Source organism: Oncorhynchus clarkii, chromosome 20 (genome assembly GCF_045791955.1).
Source record: "Oncorhynchus clarkii lewisi isolate Uvic-CL-2024 chromosome 20, UVic_Ocla_1.0, whole genome shotgun sequence".
Classification (NCBI taxonomy): domain Eukaryota; kingdom Metazoa; phylum Chordata; class Actinopteri; order Salmoniformes; family Salmonidae; genus Oncorhynchus; species Oncorhynchus clarkii.
Genome location: NC_092166.1, coordinates 14,534,482 through 14,561,898, shown reverse-complemented (window position 1 = coordinate 14,561,898; position 27,417 = coordinate 14,534,482). Strand labels below are relative to the sequence as shown.

The 27,417-nt window shown below is 45.3% G+C and overlaps 1 protein-coding gene and 1 pseudogene across 2 annotated transcripts; one reads left to right on the top strand and one right to left on the bottom strand.

The window, feature by feature from the left end:
- Positions 1-283: 283 nt before the first annotated feature.
- On the top strand, positions 284-4,019 carry LOC139376880 (proteoglycan 4-like; annotated as a pseudogene).
- Positions 4,020-4,282: 263 nt separating this feature from the next.
- On the bottom strand, positions 4,283-27,215 carry LOC139375976 (nucleoprotein TPR-like). 2 transcript variants are annotated; one of them, XM_071117966.1, is made up of 47 exons: positions 26,949-27,215; positions 26,311-26,415; positions 26,132-26,199; positions 25,925-26,012; positions 25,713-25,816; positions 25,351-25,515; positions 25,016-25,108; positions 24,855-24,935; positions 24,573-24,660; positions 24,226-24,357; positions 23,941-24,035; positions 21,178-21,375; positions 20,757-20,864; positions 20,159-20,376; positions 19,842-20,005; positions 19,438-19,574; positions 18,499-18,647; positions 18,090-18,252; positions 17,825-17,959; positions 17,410-17,550; positions 16,445-16,637; positions 16,103-16,296; positions 15,773-15,913; positions 15,479-15,595; positions 15,083-15,286; positions 14,706-14,902; positions 14,211-14,358; positions 13,969-14,106; positions 13,013-13,144; positions 12,344-12,474; positions 11,756-11,945; positions 11,421-11,606; positions 9,620-10,340; positions 9,275-9,468; positions 9,038-9,114; positions 8,720-8,919; positions 7,953-8,443; positions 7,619-7,819; positions 7,173-7,383; positions 6,695-6,936; positions 6,469-6,540; positions 6,166-6,257; positions 5,920-6,026; positions 5,507-5,771; positions 5,320-5,429; positions 5,093-5,197; positions 4,283-4,574 (listed from the first exon to the last, which is right to left on the bottom strand). In XM_071117966.1, the coding sequence occupies exons 1-47, from the start codon at positions 27,097-27,099 to the stop codon at positions 4,516-4,518; spliced, it is 7,701 nt and encodes a 2,566-aa protein (XP_070974067.1). In that variant the 5' UTR covers positions 27,100-27,215; the 3' UTR covers positions 4,283-4,515. The 2 variants fall into 2 exon arrangements, with proteins under 2 accessions (XP_070974067.1, XP_070974068.1); XM_071117967.1 differs by having other exon boundaries at positions 5,320-5,426.
- Positions 27,216-27,417: the final 202 nt, after the last annotated feature.

Genomic DNA, 27,417 nt, shown 5'->3' with positions numbered 1-27,417 from the left:
AACCTGCAGACAGCTGCAGTGCTAGATGTGGTGAGCCATTTGCTCGTGGTCAGCCCTGCTAGTGTGACGCCAGCTGCCTCCCTCATGACGAGTGCTGCAAGGACTTTGAGGCTCTCTGCACTTCCGGTAAGACTGATGCTATTACTATGTCTTTATTTAAAAGTCAGCATGGTTATTCATCAGAGTCTGTATATATGCATGAATGTAAACATGTGATGATGTACCTGAAACTCAAACTATGTGACAGGCCAAGTCATCCATCAATGGTGTAGTAGAGAGGACCATGTACAAAGAGAAAGTCTGTGTGTTGGTGAATATCAGGTCGTGCAGTGGTAGGTGTGGTGAATGGTTCAGACGAGGCAGGCTTTGCGAATGTGACTCAGGCTGTGTCCGCTATGACACCTGTTGCCGTGACTACCAGAACCACTGCGGTACGTCCAACAGCTATCTTTATGAAGACTCTTTACAACACTTTTTCATGATATCTGATAGTTAGCTCAACTTAACCAGGACAATACAACCAGCAATCAGTAATCCATTAAACCCATCAGTCCCACAGAGAACATGTCTAAAGAACACTGCCTATGTAGTTAATGATTTAAAGTGAGTTGAATAGAGTGATGGGTCAGACCATTTACTAATCGTTTTTGATTATCACCATCAACTTTCTTCTGTTTTTAGATGCCACTCCAATTCCAACACCAACCCAGAGGATCAAGCAGGATGCCACGAAAAAGCCAACAGGCTCAGTTATTGTCTTTGTCTTTGTAGCAAAGTAACTGCATGGATCAACAGAGCTTGTGTACCCTGATTATAGGCCAAACTGTCTCAGTGCTAGGTTAGAGTGGGCCATTTTAAACAGTAGAAACGTTTAAATAAGATACAATTAATTATCTTTAGCGCTTCCTAAGAACAAATCCTCCAGCAAGACAGAATTGAAGTCTCTCAAATTTTCCAAGAAAACTTTAAACAGCGAGAGTGAGGAAGGCAGACAAGGCATGTGTGTAATAGCTGCGGTCCTGAGTTTTTCCAAACCAAGGCCATGCTTATTGACTGGAAGAGCAATTAGCCTCCATCTGGTTACGTGTTGATCAGTGACCGACTGACTGCATGTGATAATCCAACCCACAATAGGCCTCTAGGTTATTGATGTATTGTGGTCAGATGAGATGAAAGCAGTAACTGTACTGATACATGCAGCAGTTCAGGGGCTGAGCCTGTGTCTGTCTGCCCTCTGGGTCTCAGAACACAAAAGTTGATCATTTCTGGTATTTTTGTTGTGCTTTCAGACCATAGTAAGGTCACATACCCCGCTCTGTCTGACCTCTTTCCTGAGACTCAGGACTATTGTAAGTTCAGCCTATTGTGGGTGCTCTTGTCCATCATTGACATTATAACACTTTATGTAATGTATGAAATGTAGAGATTGAGGACTTTGTCAACACACAAGGCACTTGATGCTGGGCAACAATTGATTAAGAATTATAACTACATGCTAGAATCATTCAGTCATTTTCATAATTTAGAGTTTATGGTAGCCTGCTCTGTGGATTCCTGTAACCGGTCTGTGTTTCTCACAGACACCAACGGCCCTTACCCTGGATCCAGCAGCTCTAGTCAGAGTGACTATTCTCCTTTCTCCGAGGACCCAGCATCCTCTTTGAACCCTGACTTTTACCCCCTGACTGACCGCTTCATGGCCCAGCCACTGTCATGGATAGTGAGTGTCAAGTGTTTGATGGTGTTGTCTGAGAAAGTGGCAGAACAGCTAGTTATGTTTTGAGGTAGTCGAGCGACAAGAGCAAAGCTCTATGCATCTTAGTAGGCTCAGGAGTCCAATTTTCTCTCTGAGTGCTGATACCTGCTTGTGTTTGTTGGTATGTACATGTTCTAACGTCCTCCATCTTGCCCCCTTATCTCCTGTGAAGCCTTGAGTGATGCAGCCACCAGTCTCTTGGAGGGCATCTCAGCTCAACGGCCCCAGCACCCTGGCAGGCATAGCCAAGGCCTTTGAGGTCAACAACCCAAACAAACCCCACAAAAAAGTGTACCAGCTGGGGACCTCAGGATTAGATACTAATGTCATGTTTCTCCGTCAGTCACTTTTGGGATGTCTGCTCTGTTGTGATGTATAGTACTGCATCAATTGATTATTGCTAAAAAAAATGATGCAATCACTGTCAAGTAAATATTTAGCTATTATACAGTAAGCTATATGTATAATATTATATAGTAAATAACACCTAAATATTCTTCACAATTGTAATGGCTTCTACCCACACGGGTGTGTCCTCTTTACTCTAGATGCCAACAGTAACCCAGACCTCTGCAGTGACCTGCCCATCAACAGACTGGCCAACGGAACCATTCTCATCTTCAAGTGTGTGTTGAGCATAGTGGCCTAGCTCATGCCCAGCACTGTCCTACACAGCTCTCTCATATCTCACTTATTACTTAGTGATTAAATGTTTATGAAGGTCAAGTAGCTTTTCCAAAGCAGCAGCAGACAAAAACTGAAGTGAGTTGATACATTATCTAATGATTGTGGTTTGGTTTCCCCCAACCAGGTAATTTCTTCTGGACGATGGACCCCAGGACCAAGGCCCTTTGCCCAGCCCGCAACGTCACGGAGGAGTTTGGCATTCCGTCCCCTATTGACAGTGCCATCACCCGCACCAACTGCCAGGGCAAGAGCTACATCATCAAGATGCTTTAGAACTGCAGAGGAAAAACCTAGAACCTGAGAAGTTCAGAGGGTTGGGGCAGTGGAGATGCCTTGGTGGAACCAAATGGCAACACTTTTGTCCCCATCTCTTTTCCATGTAAGGCTACTGGAGGATGGCCAACGGCAAGATGGAGCCTGGTTACCCCAAATCTGTTGCCTCTAGTTTTGATGGTCTGACTGGCACCATCACTGCAGCCCTGTCTGTGCCTGTTAACAGGAGAAGGCCCGAGTCTGTCTACTTCTTCAAGAAAAGTTAGGGAGAGTTTTGAGGATTACCACTACCTAACCTACTCCCATTGCTTTACATGATGATTTACACCAATGAGCTTGCTTCACTCAAGCCTAATAAACCATTTCTTTCTCACAGGAGGCACCATGCAGAAATACTCCTACCCTGCTGGAAGTAGCCCCGTCTGTGGCAAGAAATCCAAGTCCAGTACCAAGAAACCCCACGGTCGCAGAGCAGAGGTGCGTCTGGGAGTAGAGATTAACATCAAGCCGTCTCTGAAAGGCTTCCCCTCCTCAGTGACCTCAGCTGTGTCTGTCCCCAGCGCCAAGAAGGCCGACAGATACAAATACTTCCTCTTTGCTGGACCCAAGTCTTAGTTTGAGGTATTGTACATCTGATATCTTGGTTATATCATGGAAATGGGGTTACTGCAGTTCAAAAGACAGACGTAATGTACACATACATATTTAAGAAATTTATCATTCTTACGCCGATGCTGCGTTTGACATACAGTTTGCAAAACATTAAGAACACCTGCTCTTTCCATGACCGACTGCCCAGGTTGAAAAGCTATGATCCCTTGAGGTCACTTGTTAAACACACTTCAGTGTTTATGAAGGGGAGGAGACAGGTTAAAGAAAAATGTGTAAGCCTTGAGACATTGTTTGTATGTCCTATTCAGACGGTGAATGGGCAAGATAAGAGATTTAAGTGCCTTTGAACCACAAGCGGCAGTTGGCACATTAATTGGAGAGGACGGGCTCACAGTAATGGCTGGAATGGTATCAAACATGTTTTGAGAGAAACAGAATACGCAATGTGGAAATTACCGGTCACTAGGGATAAAAACGATAAAAACGAATACTAAAAAGTCAAAATGCTAATCTAAAAGCAAAACAGTTATTCTGTTGGAAAGGTAGTTATTTATAATCTATATAGTAACATGAACTCTAATCCATTTTAGCGCTCTACTTCAACATCAAGATATCTGGTGACCTGCCTGCTCTGGCCAAACCAGACAACCCCGATCCCCGCCAGAACGCCATCAACGGGGCGGCAGGGTAGCCTAGTGGTTAGAGCGTTGGACTAGTAACCGGAAGGTTGCGAGTTCAAACCCCCGAGCTGACAAGGTACAAATCTGTCGTTCTGCCCCTGAACAGGCAGTTAACCCACCGTTCCCAGGCCGTCATTGAAAATAAGAATTTGTTCTTAACTGACTTGCCTGGTTAAATAAAGGTAAAATAAAAAAAATAAAAAATCAACTGGCTCAAGTGTGTCTAGAGCAACCCTATGGATGGACCACCGACAACGCACGACTACGACAAACATTTTATTTTCCTCTAAGTTTATTAGCAAAAACAAAAGCAATGGAACAATCACTCTTCTTGAAACAAATACAAAACAACAAAAATGTACGCTTTTAAAGCACATGGTATCCACTGACACGAAGTTAGGGAAGAAAAGTCGATCACAAATTAGTATGATTTTTTAAGTAGACCAAGACACTATGATTGATAGTTGGGATGAAGGGCGGGGGATGGAGCAGTGCATGATGGCATCATTAGCGGGGTAGGTTTCCTCTGCCGAAGGGGCCTCTTCCTGCTCGAAGGAAGCCCATACCTTGAATGGAGGAGGCGAAAAGAGTCAAGTTCCATCTTACCCATCATCCAAAATGGCCACTTCATGACACTTGTAACTCTGTTGTGCTGCTTTAGATTGGGTCACTATAGCTTCTTTGAAGATTGTTTTGATCTGCGTTGAAATAATTACCTCTAAACTGTCAGTGCTAAGTTCAAACCTAAGATAAAACATTTTACAAGTCCAAGTTTAAACCATACCTGGGGGGGCTTAAGTATCTCTCGCATGACAGCAACCCTGCTCCAACTATACTTGCAGCACATGTACTCCAACATGCCAAACAAAAGTCTACAATGTGTGCTTTATGTCACCTACTTTCACTTGCTTATCAAACTAATTTAAAAAAATTCTCATCTACTTTGTTGTGTGCTGCGTTTCCACTCTATTAGGCAACAGTATGGTAGCAAAGCTACTGCTTTAGTTGAATGGACTTATAACATGTTGTTCTGGGTTAAAAGTGGCCTTCAAGACTTAAAAATTCAATGTAGATGAAAGCTCACCTCCTCTGCGGATGAGCGCCCTGCCCCTGTTGGCTGTTCTCATGGGCAGAGAGTGCTGGGCCAAGGGGCGACCGGAGGGCTTGGGCTGCACACTACTGCTGGTGTCTGAAGAGAGAGGGAGCAAAATAATTAGAGAAGAGACAAAGAGGTTGTAAGCAGGGATGAGAGAAGGTTGAGGTGTGAGAGAACAAGCAAGAGAGACGTGAGAGAGGGAAAGCTGTACTGACCGGCAGAGCTGGAGGTGGGCTCCTGGCTTGTGGAGGGCAGACTAGCATCGTCTGACGGCTGGACAGAGTCCATCTCAGCCTGGCTATCCATGGACGCTTCACCACTCCTACTAATAGGATTGAAAAGTGTATGAGCAACACACACACCCCCCCCCCATCCCCACACCACAACAACCCCTGTTCTCACCCTTCACTATCTGCCTCCATGAACACCTCGTCACCGTCATCTCCTGGGATGGTCTCTCCGCCGGGGACTGCCAGCCCGTGGTGGCTCGTGGATGTCGTCACCATGGGAACAGACTGGGATGCCATGTCCTGGGCATCAGAGGGGTGGGATTCATTGAAGAGTGTCACTGGGGCAGCAACCTGCAGGGGCGTGGTGGGAACACTCCTCCCTCCAGACTCCTCGTCGTGAGCGGCCAGGAACAGTGGACTCTCGTACATCCCCAGACCTACAGACACAACCACAGAGGTCAGGGAGTTGAAGCGGACACTCATTACAATGACATATACATTTCATGACAGATATATTGTATCTATAGAGGAAAAAGACAGTACAGAGCAGCATATTCACTCAGTGCTACTTGGTGTGTGTTATACCTCCTTGTGAGGCGAGCTGTCCGAGGTCAGAGTGGGACGAGCTGGCCTGAGGCATGTCTTCAGGAGGACCAAACCTGAACCTGGGAACTCCTGCTACCTGTGGAGAACTGAGACAGACACCGATAATAATATCAATGAAAAACCAATGGCCAAGAGACTGGGTCCAGTCAATAAATACCAAATCACAACATTCATTTAAGGGTCCATACAAGTAAGTGTGTGTGTGTGTGTGTGAGAGAGACTTACTGGATGGCCTCAGCAAAGCCATCAGTCCGGTGGGGCACCACCAGCGTGGGCGTACTGGGGACCATCCTGTCATCGTCATCAAAGAAGTGTTGCTGAGGGATGGAGAACAGAGATGGTGAGAAAGGACTTGCAAACTGTGCAAGACATAACTTGGTTAGGTTACATGGTCATTGAAATACTCCTGGACCCAAATTATGCCTAGACCAAGAAGCCTTTAGTCCAGGAATAAGCTTGGTAACACTAATCTGTGTCTGGGAAACCAAGCCTCAAAATATAGCCAGGCACCATTCCTTCCTGCCTTACCATGTTGCCTATCCCAGGCGTGAGCTGGGGTCCTCTGCCTACAGACTGCCGGCGGATTGGCACAGACAGCCTCTGTGGGACAAACAACCACAAGGACACTGAACTAGACAAAATATTTTTGCACAGCTGACTCAGTACATAGTGAATATTGTATAATTGAACCCAGGAGCATGTTAGTACAGGTTACATCTGAATATCTGTATTTACGTCTGTATCAAAACCTTACCTGTGTGGGTGGAGGTCCCAGGCCCAGCTCAGGGCCGGGGGGCTGGATGTAGAGGCGTGGGGGCAGGGGGTGTGGGGGTCGGCGGGGGACAGACTGGGGCAGGCGCAGGCTGGAGGAGGGGGAGAAGGGGGAGGTAGAGAAGGAGAAAGTGCTGGTAGTACTAGCGGTAGGCTGTAGTAGTTCTTTGGGGGGGTCGGACATGGCCATGGGGAAGGATTCGGTGGTACTGCTGCTCCCCTCACCTGGAAGCAGGGGAAGGGGTTAATGTCTCAGACTCTGATACGTCAGTCACATCTACCTCAAGTTTCTATTCACTTCTACTTAATGATATTTACTGCATTAATTTTACTTTCAAAACACGACATCCATATTTGGAAGTCTCTCAATTGTCAGACAAAACTCCCTCAGTCATCAGTGTTTCAAATGCAAATTGGGGGACTTCCTAATACAAATGTCGTACAAAAACAGTGTCTCTCACCGCTTTGTGAGTCAGCCTGTTTCTGGGAGGTTGAGTCTATAGCTCCCATGCTCTCCTCGTTCTCCGAGGCAGGCTCCGAGGTCTCAGGGCCCGTCTCGTCTCCTTCAAACGGCTCGTTGGCGTCTCCGCTCCCCTCGTTGCTCTCCTCTCTTCCCATCCCCTGGTCCTCGTCATCATCATCATCCTTCTCTTCCTCCACCTCTTCCTCATACTGAGAAAATACAAACATCTCTTGAATAATCAAATGTATTTAAAGATTGTATACATTAGCAATTGTCACAAAGTGCTTTTACAGAGAGAAAATAAACTAGTGTGAAATGCACTTCTAGCGTGAAATGCACACCTTACTTCGAATTAAACACCTAAATAGAGCTCAACAGATCAGATTCTGCAAACATTCATAAAACACAATATATTTTAACGTCAACATATACTGAAACCCTCACCTGCTCTGCCTCTTCCTCCTCTTCTTCTCGACTGGAGCTGTCTGTGTCGATGATGATGACGTCAGGCTGGCGCTCTTCGCTGGAGTCCTGGGTGTCCGAGGGTTGGGGGGTCACCTGGTGGTCTGAGGGGACAGACTGGGACACCCCGTCATCCTCTTCCTCCACCTCTCCCAGTACAGGAAAGGACACGTCTGGTAGTTCCTACCGCACACAGTTAGATAGGGTTTTGCAACAACACTCATGTGATGAGGAATGCATGCACCTGTATACATACAGGGCCTGATACACATGCGTATGAATTTGTGCGCACACACTCCTATGTCTTAAGGTTTACCTGGCTGCCATCTGGAGTCTCCTGGTTCTCCCCTGACCCCTCAGCCTCTCCATCAGTGCCCTCTTCATTCTCCTCCTCCAGTCCTACTCTCTGGATGATACGGAGCTTTTTGGGGATGGGTGGTTCGTCTGGGTTCTCCAGGGCCATGTCGGCGCTCTCTGCTCGAGCCTCCAGCTCCACCTCGCGTGCACGCTTTGGCCCAGCAGAGCCCCCTGTAGCAATAGCGGAGCCAAATACGGCCGTAGAAGTGGAGGGCCTCTCCACTTGACCACTAGGGCCCGCCTCTGTCTCCTGACTGGCCAGCTCAGCGGTGGGCGGGGCCTGCTGTTGCTGGGTTGGCTGGACGAAGGCGGTGGCCTGGCTGCTGATTGGCTGAAACTGAGAGTGCGTGATGTTCTGGACGCTAGGGCTGGTGGAGCGGACCGAGCCGCTGGTGCTGCCGAACACAGACACGTGTTCCACGGGGGTTCCACTCTCAGAGGACTGCAGCACTGTGGGGGTTAACACACACACACAGGGGATAACAAGGTCAGGTCAACAGTCGCCCATCCACAGCTGCCCTGGGGGACAGTCGCCCATCCACAGCTGCTCTGGGGGACAGTCGCCCATCCACAGCTGCCCTGGGGGACAGTCGCCCATCCACAGCTGCCCTGGGGGACAGTCGCCCATCCACAGCTGCCCTGGGGGACAGTCGCCCATCCACAGCTGCCCTGGGGGACAGTCACCCATCTAATGCCAATCCTATAATACAGAGCCACTTCTCTCACCTTCCTGGTTTTCAGACTGTGTATGGGGCATGACAGTGGCCGTGGGGGTGGGCATGGTTATGGGCACCATGGGTCGGATGCTGGCCCTGGGGGTGGACTTGTTCCCGGGGATGGGGGAAGGTTTACTGGGGGCACCGCCCGACACCGTGGTGGGTTTGATGTTGGCAGTGGGGGGCTGCTCTGAAGAGCCGGAAGAACCACTGTTTGGTAAGAAATGGGAGACACAGACGTGGTGTTAAGAGTTGGGGGATGCATCAGTTACTTTAGATTTTAAACCAGTCTTTATTTTCAGTGTGCATGATTCAGACATATTTCTACCTTCCCCTGTCTGCAGCTTGGGAAGTCCTCTGGTTGATCTGCCTCTGATCTGGAGCTCTCTGTTGCTGCTCCTGGGTCTGGAAGAAGAAAGTGTCTATCACAAATAATTGAATTGGAAATTCAATTCATCTCCTGGATTGACTGAATTTTAAATGTAATTTATCCCAAATCAAGTGTACAGTACTCCCTGTACAGTACGTAAGGGTGCATGCAGACGTTTGTGTGCAGTGCCTGTACCTTATTTTTCCCCTGGTCCTGGGACTCGTCTCTCTGAGGTTGTTCGTCACGGTGGTCTCGGAGCTCCCTGATCTCTCGGTCCTGTCGGTGCAGACGGCCCTCATACTGGGACTTGATAGCACTCAGACGCACCTCCTGCTCCTCCCGCTGCTGCTTCAGCTCCTCCACCTCCTTGGTCAGATGCTCCTTCGCAACTGGGACACACACAGAATACTTCATTTGGAATCCGTGATGAGTACAAACCCCAGATAGTTCTCAGATCACTTAAATAATTTCTTTAAAATCGGGGCAACAAACTAGATAATGTGCATAAACAAAACATAAACAGCTAGCTATGTGACTTACTGTTGAGTTGGTTGATCTTCTGCTTGGCGCCCATGAAGACCTTCTTGGTCTTCTCCTCCTTGTCGGCAATCTGTTGCCGTAGCGACTCCTCCTGAGCAGTCTTCTCCTGCAGCTCCTGTTTCAGCCGGGTCACTTCACCCTGGGTCCCCTGGGCAGACTGTTCCTGGAGCCGGGTCAGCTCCTGTTTCAGCCGGGTCACTTCACCCTGGGTCCCCTGGGCCTGGGTAGACTGTTCCTGGAGCCGGGTCAGCTCCTGTTTCAGCCGGGTCACTTCACCCTGGGTCCCCTGGGCCTGGGTAAACTGTTCTTGGAGCCGGGTCAGCTCCTGTTTCAGCCGGGTCACTTCACCCTGGGTCCCCTGGGCCTGGGTAGACTGTTCCTGGAGCCGGGCCAGCTCCTGTTTCAGCCGGGTCACTTCACCTTGGGACCCCTGGGCCTGGGTAGACTGTTCCTGGAGCCGGGTCAGCTCCTGTTTCAGCCGGGTCACTTCACCCTGGGTCCCCTGGGCCTGGGTAGACTGTTCCTGGAGGCGGGTCAGCTCCTGTTTCAGCCGGGTCACTTCACCCTGGGTCCCCTGGGCAGACTGTTCCTGGAGGCGGGTCAGCTCCTGTTTCAGCCGGGTCACTTCACTCTGTGTCCCCTGGGCCTGTGTAGACTGTTCCTGGAGCCGGGTCAGCTCCTGTTTCAGCCGCCCCATCTCTGTGTTGCGCTCATTCACCGTCTGACAGGGTGATTGAGAACAATACTTTATTAATCCATACGAGATAGAAATGTGTCTCCTGCTATCATTAGAGGGGTTTGGGGGTCAACGGTTTGAGGTGTTTTGTAAAGCTGTATGGTGAACGAAGTACAGGAAAGGGAATAGATTGGTCCTCCAGAACAAGGGAACAGGATCATGGCTGGACAAGGAAGGTGGCAATGTATTCAATCATGACCTTTCTCTGGATTTTTTTTTATTTATGGAAATACAAATACAATCAAATCAAAGGTTAATTTCTAGTCAATAGCTAGGTTTCCATCCAAATGGTGAAAGATAATCAGGCGAATATTTTTAAAAATCTGCATAAAATCACCAGATTTTCTCACCAGTGGTGAGTTATCCATCAAACTGACTTGTTGGGGATAAAAGGCTATGTACATCATTTATTTTTCAGTCTATGGTTTTGTCACAAAAACTGTAGTGATAAATCGCTCAGTCTGGTTTCACCTCATGCTCTCTAGGACAAGAATTTACTGATAGTGGACAGGGGGTTATATGATGAGATATGGATAAGAGTAAGACGATCTCAATTGATAATTGGCAGCCAAGCACCGATCATCAGGTCACAAGCGTTCAAATAACAGCCTACCCTCAATATTTAGCCTATTGGAAATGTGCCTGATCACTGTGCACTTAACCACCAGCTGAAATTCATAACTTATTTAATCTGCCTATAAACTTTTCATGTTTTCCATTGTGGTGGTTGGCCAATATCATTTGCTCCAAGTTTACTTCGATATGATGGTTATGTTAATATTTGCGCATGAATGCATTTCCACCGCCATTTTGCGCATTATTCTTTATACAGACAAAAAGTTGTCGACCGAACAAATAGTTTTTCGACATTTATGAAATTACACTGACATTTCCTGTCAGTACTTTTTTTTATGCGTCAGGTAATTCAACCGCATTAAATGGTTGGAAACATGGTTTATGATATTGACAAGGTGCCAACACCCATCTGCACAAAAGTAGACTTTTAGAAAAGCAGTTAAGCCCAGCATCTACAACACTGGCTCCATACACATACAGTATACCTACCTCCTGTACGTTTTCCAGTTGTCCCTCCAGGTCTTTGACCTTGGTCTCAGCCTGGCTGAGGGAGTCCTTCAGGCTCTGGATCTCTTGGGCAGAGGCCTGCTGGGCCTGTTGAGCCTGCTGCTGGGCCTGTTGCACAGCCTGCAGCACCTCCTCCTGGGCTGGCTTGGCTGCTGCCTCCGCCACCAGCTACCAAAGGGGACAGGAGCAGAGTGTTGGAACGGAACAGAATTAACAGTCAGTAAAGTTCTGACTGGCCCCGGTCATTGTAGCTGTGGGTGCAAACATGTGCAGGTACAGTTTAAACATGCACGATCAGCAAATGTACACACACACACCTTGTCGTGCTGCACTTTGAGCTCCTCATACTGCGTCTTGTAGCGTCGTCCGATTTTCTTGACCTGCGTGATGGTCTTGCACTTCTCCTGGATGTCCAGGTGCTTCGCGTCCCTCTCAGTGGTCACCTTGCCCAGATTCTCCTTCAGGTTCTGCGCCTGGCTCTGGGCTGTGATAACCGACGCATGGGTCCTAATGGAGGACAGGGGTATGTACAGAGTCAAGTGTAGAGGAATGCGGATTAGAAAATAACCTAATAAAAATTATTTTGGACAATAATCTTGGGACAGTTTATATTTGAGCCTACTGTACTATTACATTTGGATTCAGTTTCTGAATTGGAAACAATGAATAGTCCCCAACCCTGGTGTGCACGTGTGTTTTATAATTCTACAACGATGCATAGAATCAGAGTGAGCGGCAAATTGCATGTCACAACATGACAGGTGTATTGTGTAGTAAGACAAGATAAATATAGGATAGCAAATTGGTAGTTATAGTAATTGTTATTGCCTTGTTTTTTATATCAACAAATATAAAGAATTGTACGTTAATTGTGATGAGTCTATTTCGAGTGAGTGCGTACTGACCTGGCCACCTCAGCCTTCAGTCTCCCAGTCTCCTCAGAGAGCTGCTGGATGCGTTTGAGGTGGGCCTCTCTCTCAGAGTGCAGCTTCTTGTTCTCCTCCTGGTCTGTATCCTTCTGCTGGCTCACCAGTTGCTGAGGGACACACACACACACAAATTCACTCTGGAATGCCAGAGTGTGCTCTGGGTGTTTGCAAATTCAGAGCGTTGTCAGATTGTCCATTCGTAAATTCTCTGAGCATTCAGAGTGCACACTGGATGATCTGGCTGAAGAGTAGGGTTGATCTGACCTCACAATGGGAGTCAAGCACCCAAGCTAACTGGCTAACGTTGGCTAGCTACTTCAAGAAACAAATGAGAGAACAGCTCACTGACCATTTTACTCTCCCTAGCAGAGCTGGTTAGGCTGTTTTCATGTTATTGGTGTTGGTGACTGCAACTGTCCTGCTTGCAATAATTGAATTACAGTTATTTGCAGACGTTTAATGACACCGGCCATATTCAATGGGTGTTGTGTGTTCGAAAATGCATCAGTTATTCTGCGCTCTTGTACACTCAGATGAGAGTGCTCTGATATCAGAGTAGATAGCCAAAGTGAATTTATGAACAAACAGCACGCACACATATTGTACATCATCTCTCTCACACAAACATTGAAGTTGAACTCTGACCTGTGTGCGGGCCTTCCAGCGTTTGCTGTCCTCTTCCAACAGTTTCTTCTCAGCCTGCAGCATGCCATTCTTCTCACTCAGCTCAGAGTTGGAGTCCTGCAGGGGAGTGATGTCCGCCTCCAGCTTACGCACCTGGAAGAAAAAGGAAGTAATGGTAAACGCTCAATTCACATGAGAAAAAGAGCACTCTGTCAGTATATGTATAGAGACAAGGGTTCTTCGTGTATAGCATCAAAGCAACGGAGTTCTACAGAACTATAAAAATGTAATTCAGTCTCATCATACAGGTGATGTGTGTCCAAAAGGCAACAGACTGGCTCAGAAATCAACATTAGGATGCCTACTAAACATTTGGGAGTATTACTGCAGCTGACAAACATCTTTAGAAAGAAATCATGTAGCTAGTACCAATTATTAGTGATGCTTTTAACACTCATAGGGCCCAATAAAATCCATTCATGCGTTTGCTTGATTCCGTTTGTTTTTCTAGGTTTGTTTTCGTCTTCTGGTTTTTGTTCTCCAAATCACCCACAGAGACCATTGTATGGTATGCAGTGTTTCTGTAGCACTCATGTGATTGCAGAGTTAACAAAACAAATGGCCACTGGATTGATGTAAATAATCAGATATTCTGCCAGGTAGGCATAGGCTACTTTGTAGTTAACATTTCATTGAGGTTAAGGAATGCTTTTCCATCTACGAATTTACAGTCATCATTAGCATCATCATTAACGGCTACACAAAATGTGTACCAAACGCACGCACCACACACAAACATGGGCATTCATGTTTCAGAAAGCTGCAAATTATAGCGTTTATCAATTCAAAACATTTAGTTGATTTCCTAATAAGTTCAATACATGTTATAATATTGTTGAATTCCGTTTAAATGTCTGGATTCCGTGATTCTGTCCGTGTTTTCCACATCACTCAATAGAGTGTATAGTAGTCCTTACTTTAGCCTGGGTTTGGTGCAGCTCCTGTTCCAGTCGCTCCCTCTCCTCCTTCAGCATCTTGTTGGTCTCCACCAGCACGTTTAAGTTCTCCATCCTCTTCATTTTCTCATCGTGCTGGGCCATGGTCTTTGCTGTCAGCTGGGGGGCAGACAGCAGAGTTGGTTGAAATTAAAATATGAACCCGTAGCAGGCTGTAACAGAGGAAAGGATGCTCTGAAAGGTTAAGAACTTTCTAATTCTACCTGTAGTTTCTCTCTCTCAGCGTTGAGGCTCTCTTGTAGTTCCTTCAGCTCTCGATCCTGGTGTTCAACCTGTTGTTTGTAGCGCAGTGTCTCAACCTCAGCCACCTCAAACTGTGTCTCTGCAATCTCCTTCTCACGACGCACAAACCTGCAGGAGGGAAAGGTCAGAGCAGGCTTAACAAACTGCTTGCTCGCTAAAGTACTGGTTAGGAACAGCTCTAGTATAGGCTCGGTTTCCAGACACAGATTAAGCCCATTTTTAAGGTAGAATGGTACTTTTTTTGTTGTTGTCTAGAACTAGCTCAATCTGGTCTGGGAAACCATTTTGTAGTGTAAAAATGTATCAGTGTGATCTTTCAGTTTTACAATCAGGAAATTCAGGTGACCGCAGATTCAGATGTAAATTATCCATGTTTAACACAGGTCAGCAATACAGGTATCAAGTATCTATAAAGGAATTGGCACAGTAAGCAAAGTCACATCCCTATCTACTACCTGAGGATCTCCAGGATCTGTTCCTGGGACTTGCCCTCTTCGCTGAAGGACAGGTTGAGGCTGCTCTCCCTACTAGCCTGTTGCTGCTGCTGTACTGTGGCGGCCATTTTGGCTCCCAGGCTCTCCATCTGCTGGTGCAGCAGGCCATTCTGCTTCTGCAGCTCGTCTGCCCGCTTCTGCTGCTTGGACAGGTCCTCCTGGGGGAAGAGGGAAGCCAGGGTGTGAAGAACAATGTTTCCAGCTCATCACCAGTAAGCAACTGATGGAACGGTAACCTGATACATCCTGGCCAAATCTAATAGTTCTTTACCACATTGTCTGTCAAAAAGATCCGCATAACTCTTTCAACAACGTTCACCTCCTGACCAACCACCAACCTTGAGTTTCTTCTCCAGCTGGTTCCAGTTGGTGCGAGCCTCCTGTAGCTGGGTGGTGGTCTGTTTGGCCTTGTCCTCCAGCTGCTTCCTGCTCTGGTTCCCCTGCAGGCCTTGTTTCTTGACCGCCTGTAGCGCCTCCACATCAGCCGCATGCAGCATCAGCTCCCGCTCGTACTTGTTCTGGGCCTCCGCTGCCAGCTTGCCCTGTGCAAGGAGAAAGAGAGTTAAGTTTGACAAACCCATGCCTAGACACTGTCATACCAACAGTCTTTCTAGCGTTTTACCTCATTTATAACTAGAGGTGAAGCACAAAGGATCTGAAGCAAGCAACATCCAGGGCAGTTTGCCCTTAATTATCGACTGAGAACATGTAGCCTGACATAGCTGGAAGTCTACCTGCTGCAGGCTGTCCTGCATGGCCTTCTGTTCCTGGGTGATGGCTGCAGCCTTCCTCTCCTCCGCCTCCTGCAGCTCTGACTGCAAGTTTTTCATGGTCCTCTTCAGCTCATTCACCTGGGGAAAAAGGAGTAGGCATGAGCGGAGGATGACAGAGAAGAGCCTTGTTGGGCCCCCGACTAACATGTCAGCTCCAGACATCCAAACATAAGAGGGGTCAATACATTGCAACATTTAGCAACAGCTGTGGCTTCTGATGTTTTGAGAAAGTATTTGGTACAGTTGCCATCTTACCTGTTTCTCCACAATATCCATGGCCTTCCTCTTCTCCTCACGGAGCTCCTGTTTCTCCTTCTCAGCCTCCACCAGCTTCTTCTCCAGCCCACGCTGGAACTCCTGGGCCTCCTTTAGACGAGTCTCCACAGGAGAACGAGCCTGAGAGGTAGAGAGAGAGGAAGTTAGGCATCAAAGAAGTTACATCAAATTGGTGTTCAAAGTGAGTTTGAACTCCACTGGTAGTGCCGATTACTACAAGGATGGAAGATTGATAAGTCAAAGGGAAAGGGTCATTGTAGGATAATAAGTACTTGTATGCTTTTCTTGTGCTAATTCTCAACACATAACCTGTTTCTCTTTGCTGAGGGACTCCTCCAGGCTGAGCACCACGGTGCGGTACTGCTCCACGTTAGTGCTCGCGTTCTGCAGGCGCTCCTGCAGATCGCTGATCTGCTTCTCGGCCTGCTGCAGACGCCCGCGCACCTCCTCTAGTTCTGACTGGAGCTTGGCCTGGGCCTCCTGGGACTGGGTCTGAGATGGAGCTACAAACAAACACACAGAGAGTGACTGAAAATGCCAACAGTTCTGGTCCAATGCCACCATTTCCAATGCTTTTACACAATACATTGCAATGTCTCCTGTCAAATTCCCAGAGGACATCTGTATTTGCCCCTTTGGACAAAAGCCTACCTCTTAACGGTGCTCTGATGGGTGCCCGGGGGTTAGTCTGGCCCAGACCTGAACCCTGGTTCTGGCTTTCTGCATGGCTGAGCTGTTGTTTCAGAAGGTTAGCCTGCTGCTCAGCATTCTTCAACAGCTCCTTGGTCTTCTGGTGCAGGGCACACTGGGCCTCTAGCTGCTTCTTGGCCTCCAGCAGTTGAGCCTGAGGGAGTATATTTAAATAAAAACTGGTGGAGGAAGGAAAGGGGGCCTAAAAGTGTCCGCATGCTCCCAGCCGAAAAAGTTTGTGCATATATTATGACAACATTGTGACGTTTTTCTTTGTTTTGGTCTTCGGCAAGGTTTTTTGGGGCTGTTCGTGCACACACACACACACAAAAATGTCTGAAGGCAAGACGAAGTCTACGCCCCTTCGTCAGTGATTGGTCAACAGTAGGGATTCTTCACTGAAGTGCTTGTTGTCATTCAATGAGAAACAAATCATTTAATGCAAATTTCTTCACTTTTTGCACCAAACATCTTAGTTAGATGTAAAATTGCTCGACTAAAATCTTGGCAAAAACGTCATAATTAATGACAGATTTCTTGAGTCATCTTAGATTAATTCTGAATGTTGAGGAAGTGTATACTGGCTACGGCGTCTAAAGATGAACAAACAGTACTATTGGCGCTTTTTTCTCGTTCTTTTAAGGGAGTTTGCGAGCTGAACCGAAGCATGCGGAATGCTTAAGTGATGTTATGGTAAAAGCCACAGAAGGTCTAATATTCTCATAGTCACGGGTATTCAACTCATACCCTACGAGAAGGGCAATTAAAGAGAGAAGGACAGAACGAAAGGGTTGGGGGAAGAAAGAGGGGATGAAAAAGTGAGAGGAGATAAAGGAGACAGAAAAAAAGACAACCAGTGTCAGAGAGCAAATCAGTAAGAAAGAGGGAAGGAAGTGAAGTAAGAAAAAGATTGAGTATATACGAACGTCTTGGTTACGGCCCAGCATGTGCCTCTGCTCCACCTCCTCAGCCAGTTTCTTCTTAAACTGGGTGAGCTCTCTCTCCAGTCTCTCTATCTGGCTGTTCAGACGCTGCCTGGTCTCGGTCTCTGTACGCTCCATCGTCAGCTATGGGACAAGAGTAAGGCAGGGAGGTGATCGTCATTAAACATAGATCTTTTCTACACTAGAGTAGTGTGACTGGACTCTACGGCAAAGCTGCATTTGCAGTGATATCCCACAGGGCTAATGAAAGTGGGGTAAAGCCAAACCACAGATTTGTCCTTTGAGGCATTTTCAATTACTAGAGGCCCACTGTGAGGAGTCTGTCAGGATAGACCTCAGTAAGGATACAATGTGTTTGTGTGTAACTGGTTGACATATGTAAGAGCAGTGTGTGTACCTGGATTGACTTGAGGTTGGTGAGCAGGAGGTTCTGGTTGCGCTGCTCAGCCATCATGGCTTCCTTCTCCTGGTTCAGTCTGGACTCTGCTGACTTCAGCATGTCTCTCTCTTTCTTCATGTTCTCACCACGCACCTGATGGTGGGGGGGAAGAAAGAAAAGGAGAAAGAAGAAATGGAGAGAGAGGGGAGAAGAGAAATTAATAAACATACATACCCCATCGCAACTTAACTAACCCCGCCTGGGCCAACCTTAACCTCCTAACCTCTGCCAAGGCCAGCTTCTCATTGGCCGCCCGGAGATCCTGGGTCATGGTGTGGATGATCTGCTCATGTTTCTGAGCCGTGGCGGCCATCTTCTGGCTCTTATCGTGCAGAGCAGCGATCTCCCGCCTGTAGCCGTTTACATTCTCCTGCAGCATCTCGTATCTGACAGAGACCAAACATGGTTTGATTGACTTCAGCAGATGGACACTTCTGCCCCAAAAAATACATATGAGATGTGTTTGTTCAGAGCATTCGAAAAGGGAAGCGGAAAATGATCGATAGACAAAATTAAAAATGCAACAGAAATCAATTTTCTCCGAATTTTCTAAAGTAAGTCAGGTGAAGTATGAAAAAGCAATGCTGGACATATACTAAATCCAACAACAATACTGATGTGTAACAACTTACCTCTTGGAGGCAAACTCCAGCTGTGTGGAGAGCTTGGCCTTCTGGGAGCGGACCGCAGACAGCTGCTCCTGTAGCTTCTCGTTCTGCTCGTTCAGCATCCTGTCGTTCACCGCCTTCTCATTCTTGTATGTGGTGAAGGAGTCGTTCAACTGGAAGGGGCAGAATGAAAAAAATATTTTGTGAACGGGGTGGTGTACCTAATAAACTGACCACTGAGTGGGAGTGTGCGATCGTTCCCTTTTGATCACTGAGTGTAAGTTAAATTGGTTTCCATCGCATTTTCAACTCTACGGATTGTTTTGTCGCAAACTGTGGCAATAAATCGCGATCTTGCTCAATCTGGTTTTGGCACATGCTCTCTAAACAGTTCACTGATAGTGGACAGGGTACATTATATGATGAGATATGGATAAGAAGAATATAATTTATATTTGATAATTGGCAGCCAACCATTGATTATCATATGTCACCAGCATTCAAATAATACTCTCAATATTTATTGTAAATTTGCGTCAAGCTCACCACTGTTCAGCACCACCATGAAGTTCATGATAATTTATTTAATCTGCCTATAAACTCCTAGTGAAAGTAAAAATTATATCACGTGACTCCAAGTTTACTTCGATATGATGATTATTACATCAAAATACAAAATATTTTGTAACAACTGATGAGTCCTCTCTTGCAGTGCCGAACTGCATGTGAACAGCAGTGACAGTGATCTACAAGTCATTTTGCATGCTGGACAACCCCAGGCAATAACAGTAGCCTAGTCAAACTACACACTGTGCCCAGTTTCGCATGCTGACCAACGCGAGGTAAGTAAACAAATTCATAACATAGATGAATAGTATCTCAATTTCCTTTGATTCAACAAAGAATTAATTAAAGTGTCAACTTGAATGTTGTCTGACTGCCTCTCCCTGGTACGCATCTGACCTGTTTGAGAGCAGCCTTGGCCTGGGAGGTCTGGGAAGACTCAGCGGCTGAAGCCCTCATGGGGGTGGCCCTGGTGGGAGGGGGGAAGGAGGGCCTGCTGGGGGTGTACATCTGGGGGGCTGCCTCCTGTGTAGGACCTGGGAATAAGAACATATATAATCCTGTCAGCATAACAAAGATCAATTAATTGATCTAAAGCTCCAAGGCCCAATAAATAAACATGCCCGGGTCCATGTATTGATTTGGTTGTGTGTGAAGGTAGGCTCAATGCATATATCTTTGTCATGATTAGGGTTAGGTTGAAGGGTGGTTATACTGTGGTGGTTGAGGTTACGTTTAAGTTGATGAGTGTTTACAGCGGGTAGGTTGGGGTTAGGTTGTGAGATGGTTGCTGAGAAGTTCACCTTGTGGTGGGAGGTTGAAGCCGGTGCTCTGGGACAGCAGGATGCGGTACATGTCTCTCTGGCGGCCGTTGGAGTCAGCCAGCTGCTTTTGCTGGTTTCTCTGCTCCTTTATAATCTCCAGCTCCTTCTGGACCTTCTCTAGCTGCTGTTCCAGCTGGGTCACACTACATATACACAAGACAGGAGAAATAGAGTTTGTTTTCAGAAATAATGCATTTGTAAAAAGCACTAAGCAAATTAAATCTGACTGTATGACTGCGATACTATGTTCAAGGGTGAGGAAGTACAGTGTCAAGGGGTTGATAAACGTTCCCTACCGTGCAGACTTGGCCTCAGTCTGCTCTCTCTCCATCTTCTCCCCCAGCTCCCGGAGACGTGCCAGCATGCTCTGGTTTTGCCGCTGCAGCTCCTCCACACTGCGGAAGGAAACCTGGCGTGGGTTGATGATCTCAGAGCTGCTGCTCAGGTTCATCGTCTCCTCGCGGACCACCGGGTTGCCACGCGCCTCCTCCAGCTCCACTAGCAGGACGCGCACCTAGAGGGCGCGATGAAAAGGAGTAAAATCTATATGAGAGCAACTTATTAAAGGCAGTGGCTCCTATTCTTATTCCTGGAGGAGCTTCTCTTGATTTTGTTAAGGCAAGGAAAACCAAGACACTTTGATAGCCACCAAACTGTTAACTTCATATTTTAAGTTCCCCTATATTTCTGTTATTACAGTGCTATTACTCTGTTATTAGTGCACCTGGACAGGAGTCTCACTGTTGATGGACCTGGCCTGAGAGCAATGAACACAATGTATTGTGGAAATATGGTTTAGTAAACGTTGTTAAACTGGAACGTAGTTAAGTTCATTTTAAGTTAACAGTTATATTAATATGGTAATGGTAGACACTAAATGACAACATGGTATACCTGCTGGGACATGTCCTCCAGCTCTCTCTCAGAGTGCTGGTTGTCCTTCTCCAGGTTGGAGCAGTGCTTTTTGGCCTCATCTGTCTCTTTCTGCAGGCTGTGGATCTCCTGAAGATTACAAGAGATCGAAATTGGTCAATCCAAGCCTCAACTCAGACATTAGCACTGATACATGCCTATATTTTTCTGCGTCGTATTCTCTCCCCTCTTCTATGTGATGTATCTGGGTTTTGTTCATGAAATGGAAGACATTTCAAAACTAAAATGAGCATTTCTTATAAGTCTAGGTAGTCCCTCCCTTCAGTTTGGTGCCTAATGAACACGACCCAGCTTCTTCCTCTGCCAATTTCTCTTTTCCCCTCCCCCACATATCGATCCTCACTCGTCCAGTCCTGCCACTCCCGTCACCTCTCCCGCTCACCGTCCTGGCCTGTTCCAGTTTGGCACAGAGGCTGTTCATGGACCTCTGCATGCTCTCATACTCCTCCCGCTGGCGCTTTAGGATAGGCGCCTTCTCCTCCACCTCCTGCACGATCTCGTCCAGCACGCGCGTCACACGCCGGTTCTCCTGCTTCTCCACGAGCAACTGGTCCTGGATGTCCACGAATGCGTTGTACAGCTAAGAGAGCGGGATTGTTTTGTGTTTAAGTCATGACTAAACATTTGCCATCAGAAAGTATTCATACCCCTTGACTTATTCCACATTTTATTGTGATATTGAATTCAAAAACAGATTAAATTACACACAAAACCCCACAATAACAAACTGAAAACATGGTTTTTAGAAATGTTTGCAAATGTATTGAAATACAGAAATCTAATTTACATAAGTATTCACACCCCCTCGCTATGACACTCCAAATTGACGTCGGGTGCATCCAATTTGGGGGGGAACAGATAGTCCCCCACCAAACAAATCTATAGGAAGTCTGTTCTGATACCGACTGTTCTGATACCGCAGATACCGACTAAAATCGGTCGATTTAAAAAATATATATATATATATTTGTAATAATGAGAACTACAACAATACCGAATGAACACTTATTTTTACTTAATATAATAGATAAAATCAATTTAGTCTCAAATAAAAAATGAAACATGTTCAATTTGGTTTAAATAATGCAAAAACAACGTGTTGAAGAAAGTAAAACTGCAATATGTGCCATGTAAAAAAGCGAACGTTTAAGTTCTTTGCTCAGAACATATGAAAGATGGTGGTTCCTTTTAACACGAGTCTTCAATATTCCCAGGTAAGAAGTGTTCGGTTGTAGTTATTATAGGACTCTCTCTCTCGCTCTCTATACCATTTGTATTTCATATACCTTTGACTATTGGATGTTCTAATAGGTAATTTAGTATTGCCAGCCTAATCTCGGGTGTTGATAGGCTTGAAGTCAAACAGTGCAATGCTTGAAGCAGAGTGAAGAGCTGCTGGCAAATGCAGGGAAGTGCTGTTTGAATGAATGCAGTCAGACTGCTCTTTCAAATCATAGACTTAATTATAATATAATAACACACAGAAATACGTAGGTCATTAATAATGGTCAAATCCGGAAATTATAATTTCGAAAACAAGACGCTTAATCTTTCAGTGAAATACGGAACCGTTCCGTATTTTATCGAATGGGTGGCAACCCCAAGTCTAAATATTGCTGTTACATTGCACAACCGTCAATGTTATGTCATAATTATGTACAATTCTGGCAAATGAATTACAGTCTTTGTTAGGAAGAAATAGTCTTCACAGTTCGCAACGAGCCAGGCGGCCCAAACAGCTGCATATACCCCGACGCTGTTGCACAGAACGCAAGAGAAGTGACACAATTTCCCTAGTTAAAAGAAATTCATGTTAGCAGGCAATATTAACTAAATATGCAGGTTTAAAAATATATACCTGTGTATTGATTTTAAGAAAGGCGTCAATGTTTATGGTTAGGTACACATTGGTGCAACGACAGTGCTTTTTTCGCAAATGCGCTTGTTAAATCACCCGTTTGGCGAAGTAGGCTGTGATTCAATGATAAATTAACAGGAACCGAATCGATTATATGCAACGCAGGACAAGCTAGATAAACTAGTAATATCAACCATGTGTAGTTAACTAGTGATTATGTTAAGATTGATTGTTTTTAATAAGATAAGTTTAATGCTAGCTAGCACCTTACCTTGGCTCCTTGATGCACTCGCATAACAGGTAGTCAGCCTGCCATGTAGTCTCCTTGTGGAGTGCAATGTAATCGTCGTCCAAAAATGACGATTATCGATTGTTATGAAAACTTGAAATGGGCACTAATTAATCGGTCGACCTCTAGTCTGTCCTATATCTGAGAAAGATAAGAAACATCTGGAAACATGCATTTTTTTTTTTTTTACATGAACCCCTTATTTTTTTGACACAAAACAGTCTCCATATATACTTCCATTCATTTATTCAGCTGGTACTGGGGGACCTTCAGGCGGGTATTGTGAGGCCTGTGGTCATGTACGTGTTCGTGAGAGTCTTTTCTTTCCATAGAGGGGTCATAATAGTTTTGCAGGCCAAACCGTATGGATGCTAGACGATTTCCTGTTAACCAATCACCAACAAAGGGGCGTAGACTTTGGCTTGACTCCAGAAAAAAATGTAATCCAAAACGTCACAAGTGTCTTCATAATATATGCACAAACTCTTACTACCCGTTTCATCTGGGAAGCATACAGACATCTTTAGACTGAGGCAAAGATTAACGTTCCAACAGGACAATGACCCCAAGCATTCAGCCAAAAACAACCCTGGCATGGTTTCAGAACAAGAATGTGAAGGTCCTTGAGTAGCTCAGCCAAAGCTCACCCAAATCCAGATGTACCCAAGACGACAAAGCTGTAATCGTCGCCAACGGCGCTTCTACAAAGTATTGACTCAGGGATATGAATTCTTATGTAAATAAGATATTTCTGTATTTCACTTTAAATAGTTTTTGCTAAAATTTCTAAAAACATGTTTTCACTGTCATTATGGGGCATTGTGTGTAGATGGGTAATAAAAAAAAAGATATATTTAATCTATTTTTAACTCAGACTAACACAACCCAATGTGGAATAAGTCAACGGGTATTAATTTTTTCTGAAGGCACTGTATCTTCGAGACTTTTGGACACTTCATTTCAATGCTTCGTCACAATGTTAAAACATGTAATTTTACCTCCATGAACTTCATTCCAGGCTTGACAATCTTGGCCACAGCAGCTGCGGTCGGACACATGGAGTCCAACTCTTCCTCTGTGAGCACTGGCATGCCTGAAGAAATAAACACTTTAAAAAAAACAAATCATTCAACAATCCTAGACACCTTGTCTTGCAGTATGAGATAATATCTCAAATAAGACATTTCAAGAGAATATAGGACTGAGGAGTCCAAGATCAACAGATTCAGATTGTAGCTAAAGGAAAATTCTAGACAATACATATATACAGTACTGTCCCATACTTCTTTTCTTATCTGAGGCACGCAGGTTGGCGTTCTCCAGCTCCATCTTCTTAAACTTCTCCTTCAGCTCAGCCTCCTGTTTGCTCTTTGACCCCTCCATATCTGCCAGCTTCTTCTCCATGTTCTGTCTCGCTGTTGGAAGGAAGAGCCATGACATAATTAGAAAAAAAATGTATACTATGTTTTTATTAATGTTTCTATTAGATTTCAGCCAAACCAAAGTGTTACTTTTCCCTATAACATTTGGGTCTTTTCAAAATGTGATATTATTTAGATAGATTGTATCAATGGTTGACAACAACCATTAGGAATTGGAAACAATAGAGTGAACGCATTGTGTATCTCACCATCACCAGACTCCTTCACCAGCTTGTGCAGCTCCTCCACGGCCCTGTTCAACTCCTCGTTCTTGGACTCTGCATCTGACGCTGACCCCTAAAGAAACCACATAGAAGAACGGACCATTAGCAAGCTACCACCGCACTGCTATGAATGCCTTATATGACTAAATGTTCACACTAAATATTGTACATAATGCAAAACAGTGCTAAAATATACCCCTGCATAATAAAAAACAGTGCTCATACATATTCCAACATAGTTCATTAGAAGAATAGTCAGATAATTACCTTGTACAAGTTGGAGAGCTTGATGTGGGCATTCTGTTCATTGCGGTACTTCTCCTCCATGGTGCTATGATGGTCTTTAGCCTACAATACATAGATGTATTGATAACAGTATAGTTCCTTATCAATAATCCCATTTCTAATCAGTTGAATTTACACCAAACCTCTTTCAGTTTTGTCATCAGGTCCTCCACTCGCTTCTGCAGGTTCTCACTGCTCTTCTTCAGATTGGTGACTTGGGTTTGAAGTCTTGTGACCTGGAGAGAGGGTGGAAGGCACTGGGTGTAAGGACATAGACTGCTCTATATGGTCACAACATTCATACCAAAGAAATGTAATGCTCTCCACATCATTATAGCTAAGAGTTATATTGACATTTTCTATGCCTATTGCTTTGTATACGAGATCATACAATTACAGAACAGCCTGGTGAAATTGAAGCATATATGATATATTTGCACAAGATGTCATAAAACCAGTGGGCCTTATGGTACAGTACCTCATCCTTCTTGCACTCAAAGCTGCACTTGAGCTCCAGGATCTCCTTGCCCTTGTCCCTGGAGACTGATAGCAGCTCCTCTGTCTTGGTCTTCAGTTCAGAGTTCAGCCACGTGTTCTGATTCTGCAGTAGCTCCTTCTCCTGCTCCATACGTTTCTCACGGTGCTAGAAATACAATGTGTGAAATCATTAAGCAATCATTGTATTCAATACAATATAGGGATGATCAGACAGGTGCATTCTCTGAGACACCCCATCTCAATCTGCTTCTCAAAGTGCTTGAAATACAACCTTGTTATGTTGTCAATGTAGTTAATATAAAGTAAAGGGCTAGCATGCTCTGAGGCTCTGGAATTTTTCACCTGAATGGAGACCTCAGAAGATTGGATCTCATCCAGTTTGAGCTGTAGATCTATTTTGGCTGTGTTGGTCTCCACCAGCTTGTCATTGAGCCGCTTGACATCCTCTGCGGAAAACAAATTAACACACTTATCATATGGAATAATAGCAGGTAGTAAGACAAACAAATCATTTACAATGAGGACAACTCGCATGTGCCGAGTCCGTGTCTTACCGGTGAGATTTTCCACATCTTGAGTTCTCTTTTCAAGCAGACGAGCCAGTTCCCGCCTTTCGGCCTCAATCTCATATTTGGCTTTGCTCTGAGATAGAGTTATGATATATGTTAACGCTCATGCCCTTCCATTCCCTGAAGTTTGATGAAAAAGCTTTCTGCATGCATAACGGTCATGTGGACAAAGAAAGATACGCATATTCTCACCGGCTGCTGTGATTCCTTCTCCTCTGACGATTCCACATCCACACCTTTCAGATTGTTCAGCTCTTCGACTACAGAGAAAGAGAATATAACACTTAACCTTCAATCTAACCTCCTGGACTTGGACTGTGTGACAGATGGAATGTCAACATTGGTAGTGTGGAAAACAACAGACTACTTACTGAGTTTGGTATTCTCCTCTTTGAGAGTCTGGTAATTCCGGGTGTGAGACACAATCTGCTCTTGACTCTCCGCCAATCTCTTCTCAACGTCAAAGTATTGCTGCTCTATATATGTAGTAAGGCATGGGGGATATGTCACACATGGGCAGGCGATAGGCTAGCTCTCAAACACGTTAAGAAATCATTGACATGGGAGGCAATAATATGATGTAGGTAGCTGGTGTGTCTAACGCTAGTCTTCTAGACAAAAATTAGTAACACTGGAAATATGAATGAGAAACGTGTAAGAGCCAGAATTTGAGGATGTACATGGAATAAAACGTGATCAGTTTAGTCACCCCTTCCTAGAAGGTAGCGGCAGCGAGCTTAACTAATTAGCAAACTCACTTCACTTAAAACGCACTTGCAAAACAATCATTGCACTCAACCAGCTAACGTTCACGTTACAGTACAGGGCCTGTACTACTACCATCTCAGGCTATAACGTTACTGCTGTGGTAGCTAATAAATACGGCCAACTTCATAGATTATTAGCTAACTAGTAACGTAAAATATAACCAACCAGCAGCTAAAGTTATATTGGTTGATATAAACAGCGAACTAAAGCTAGCTAACCGACTAGCCAATGCTCCACTTACCACAGTCCGCTTTGAACCGCTCGTGCTGCGTTTTGAGGGATTCGATTTCATTCTTCTGGTCAGTTAGGAACTTTTCTAATTTGTTTTGAGCAGCTTTAGGAAGTTTATTAAGCTCTGTACGCTCCAAAACTTGGAGCAGAACTGCCGCCATCTCCCAACCAGTCCGAAACAGCGCAAAGCAACTTCGTTGGGATAGCTATCAGAAGAAAAAATGTCCTCGAGTAGCATAACCTACGTTGTCAATAAGCGACAGATACCATTAACCGCGGAGCATCACGGGAGATTGAGTATATTGTCCAATCATCTTCCTCGGATGCAGTGACGTGTTATTTAGGCGATGCCACAAGTATCAACCAAAAACGTTTTAGAACGAACTCATTGTTCTGTGTATCAACCAACATTTTTTAATAACTTAACCAAGATAGACCACAGCCCATCGTTTCAAATGGGAAGACATTTGTCAAAGTGG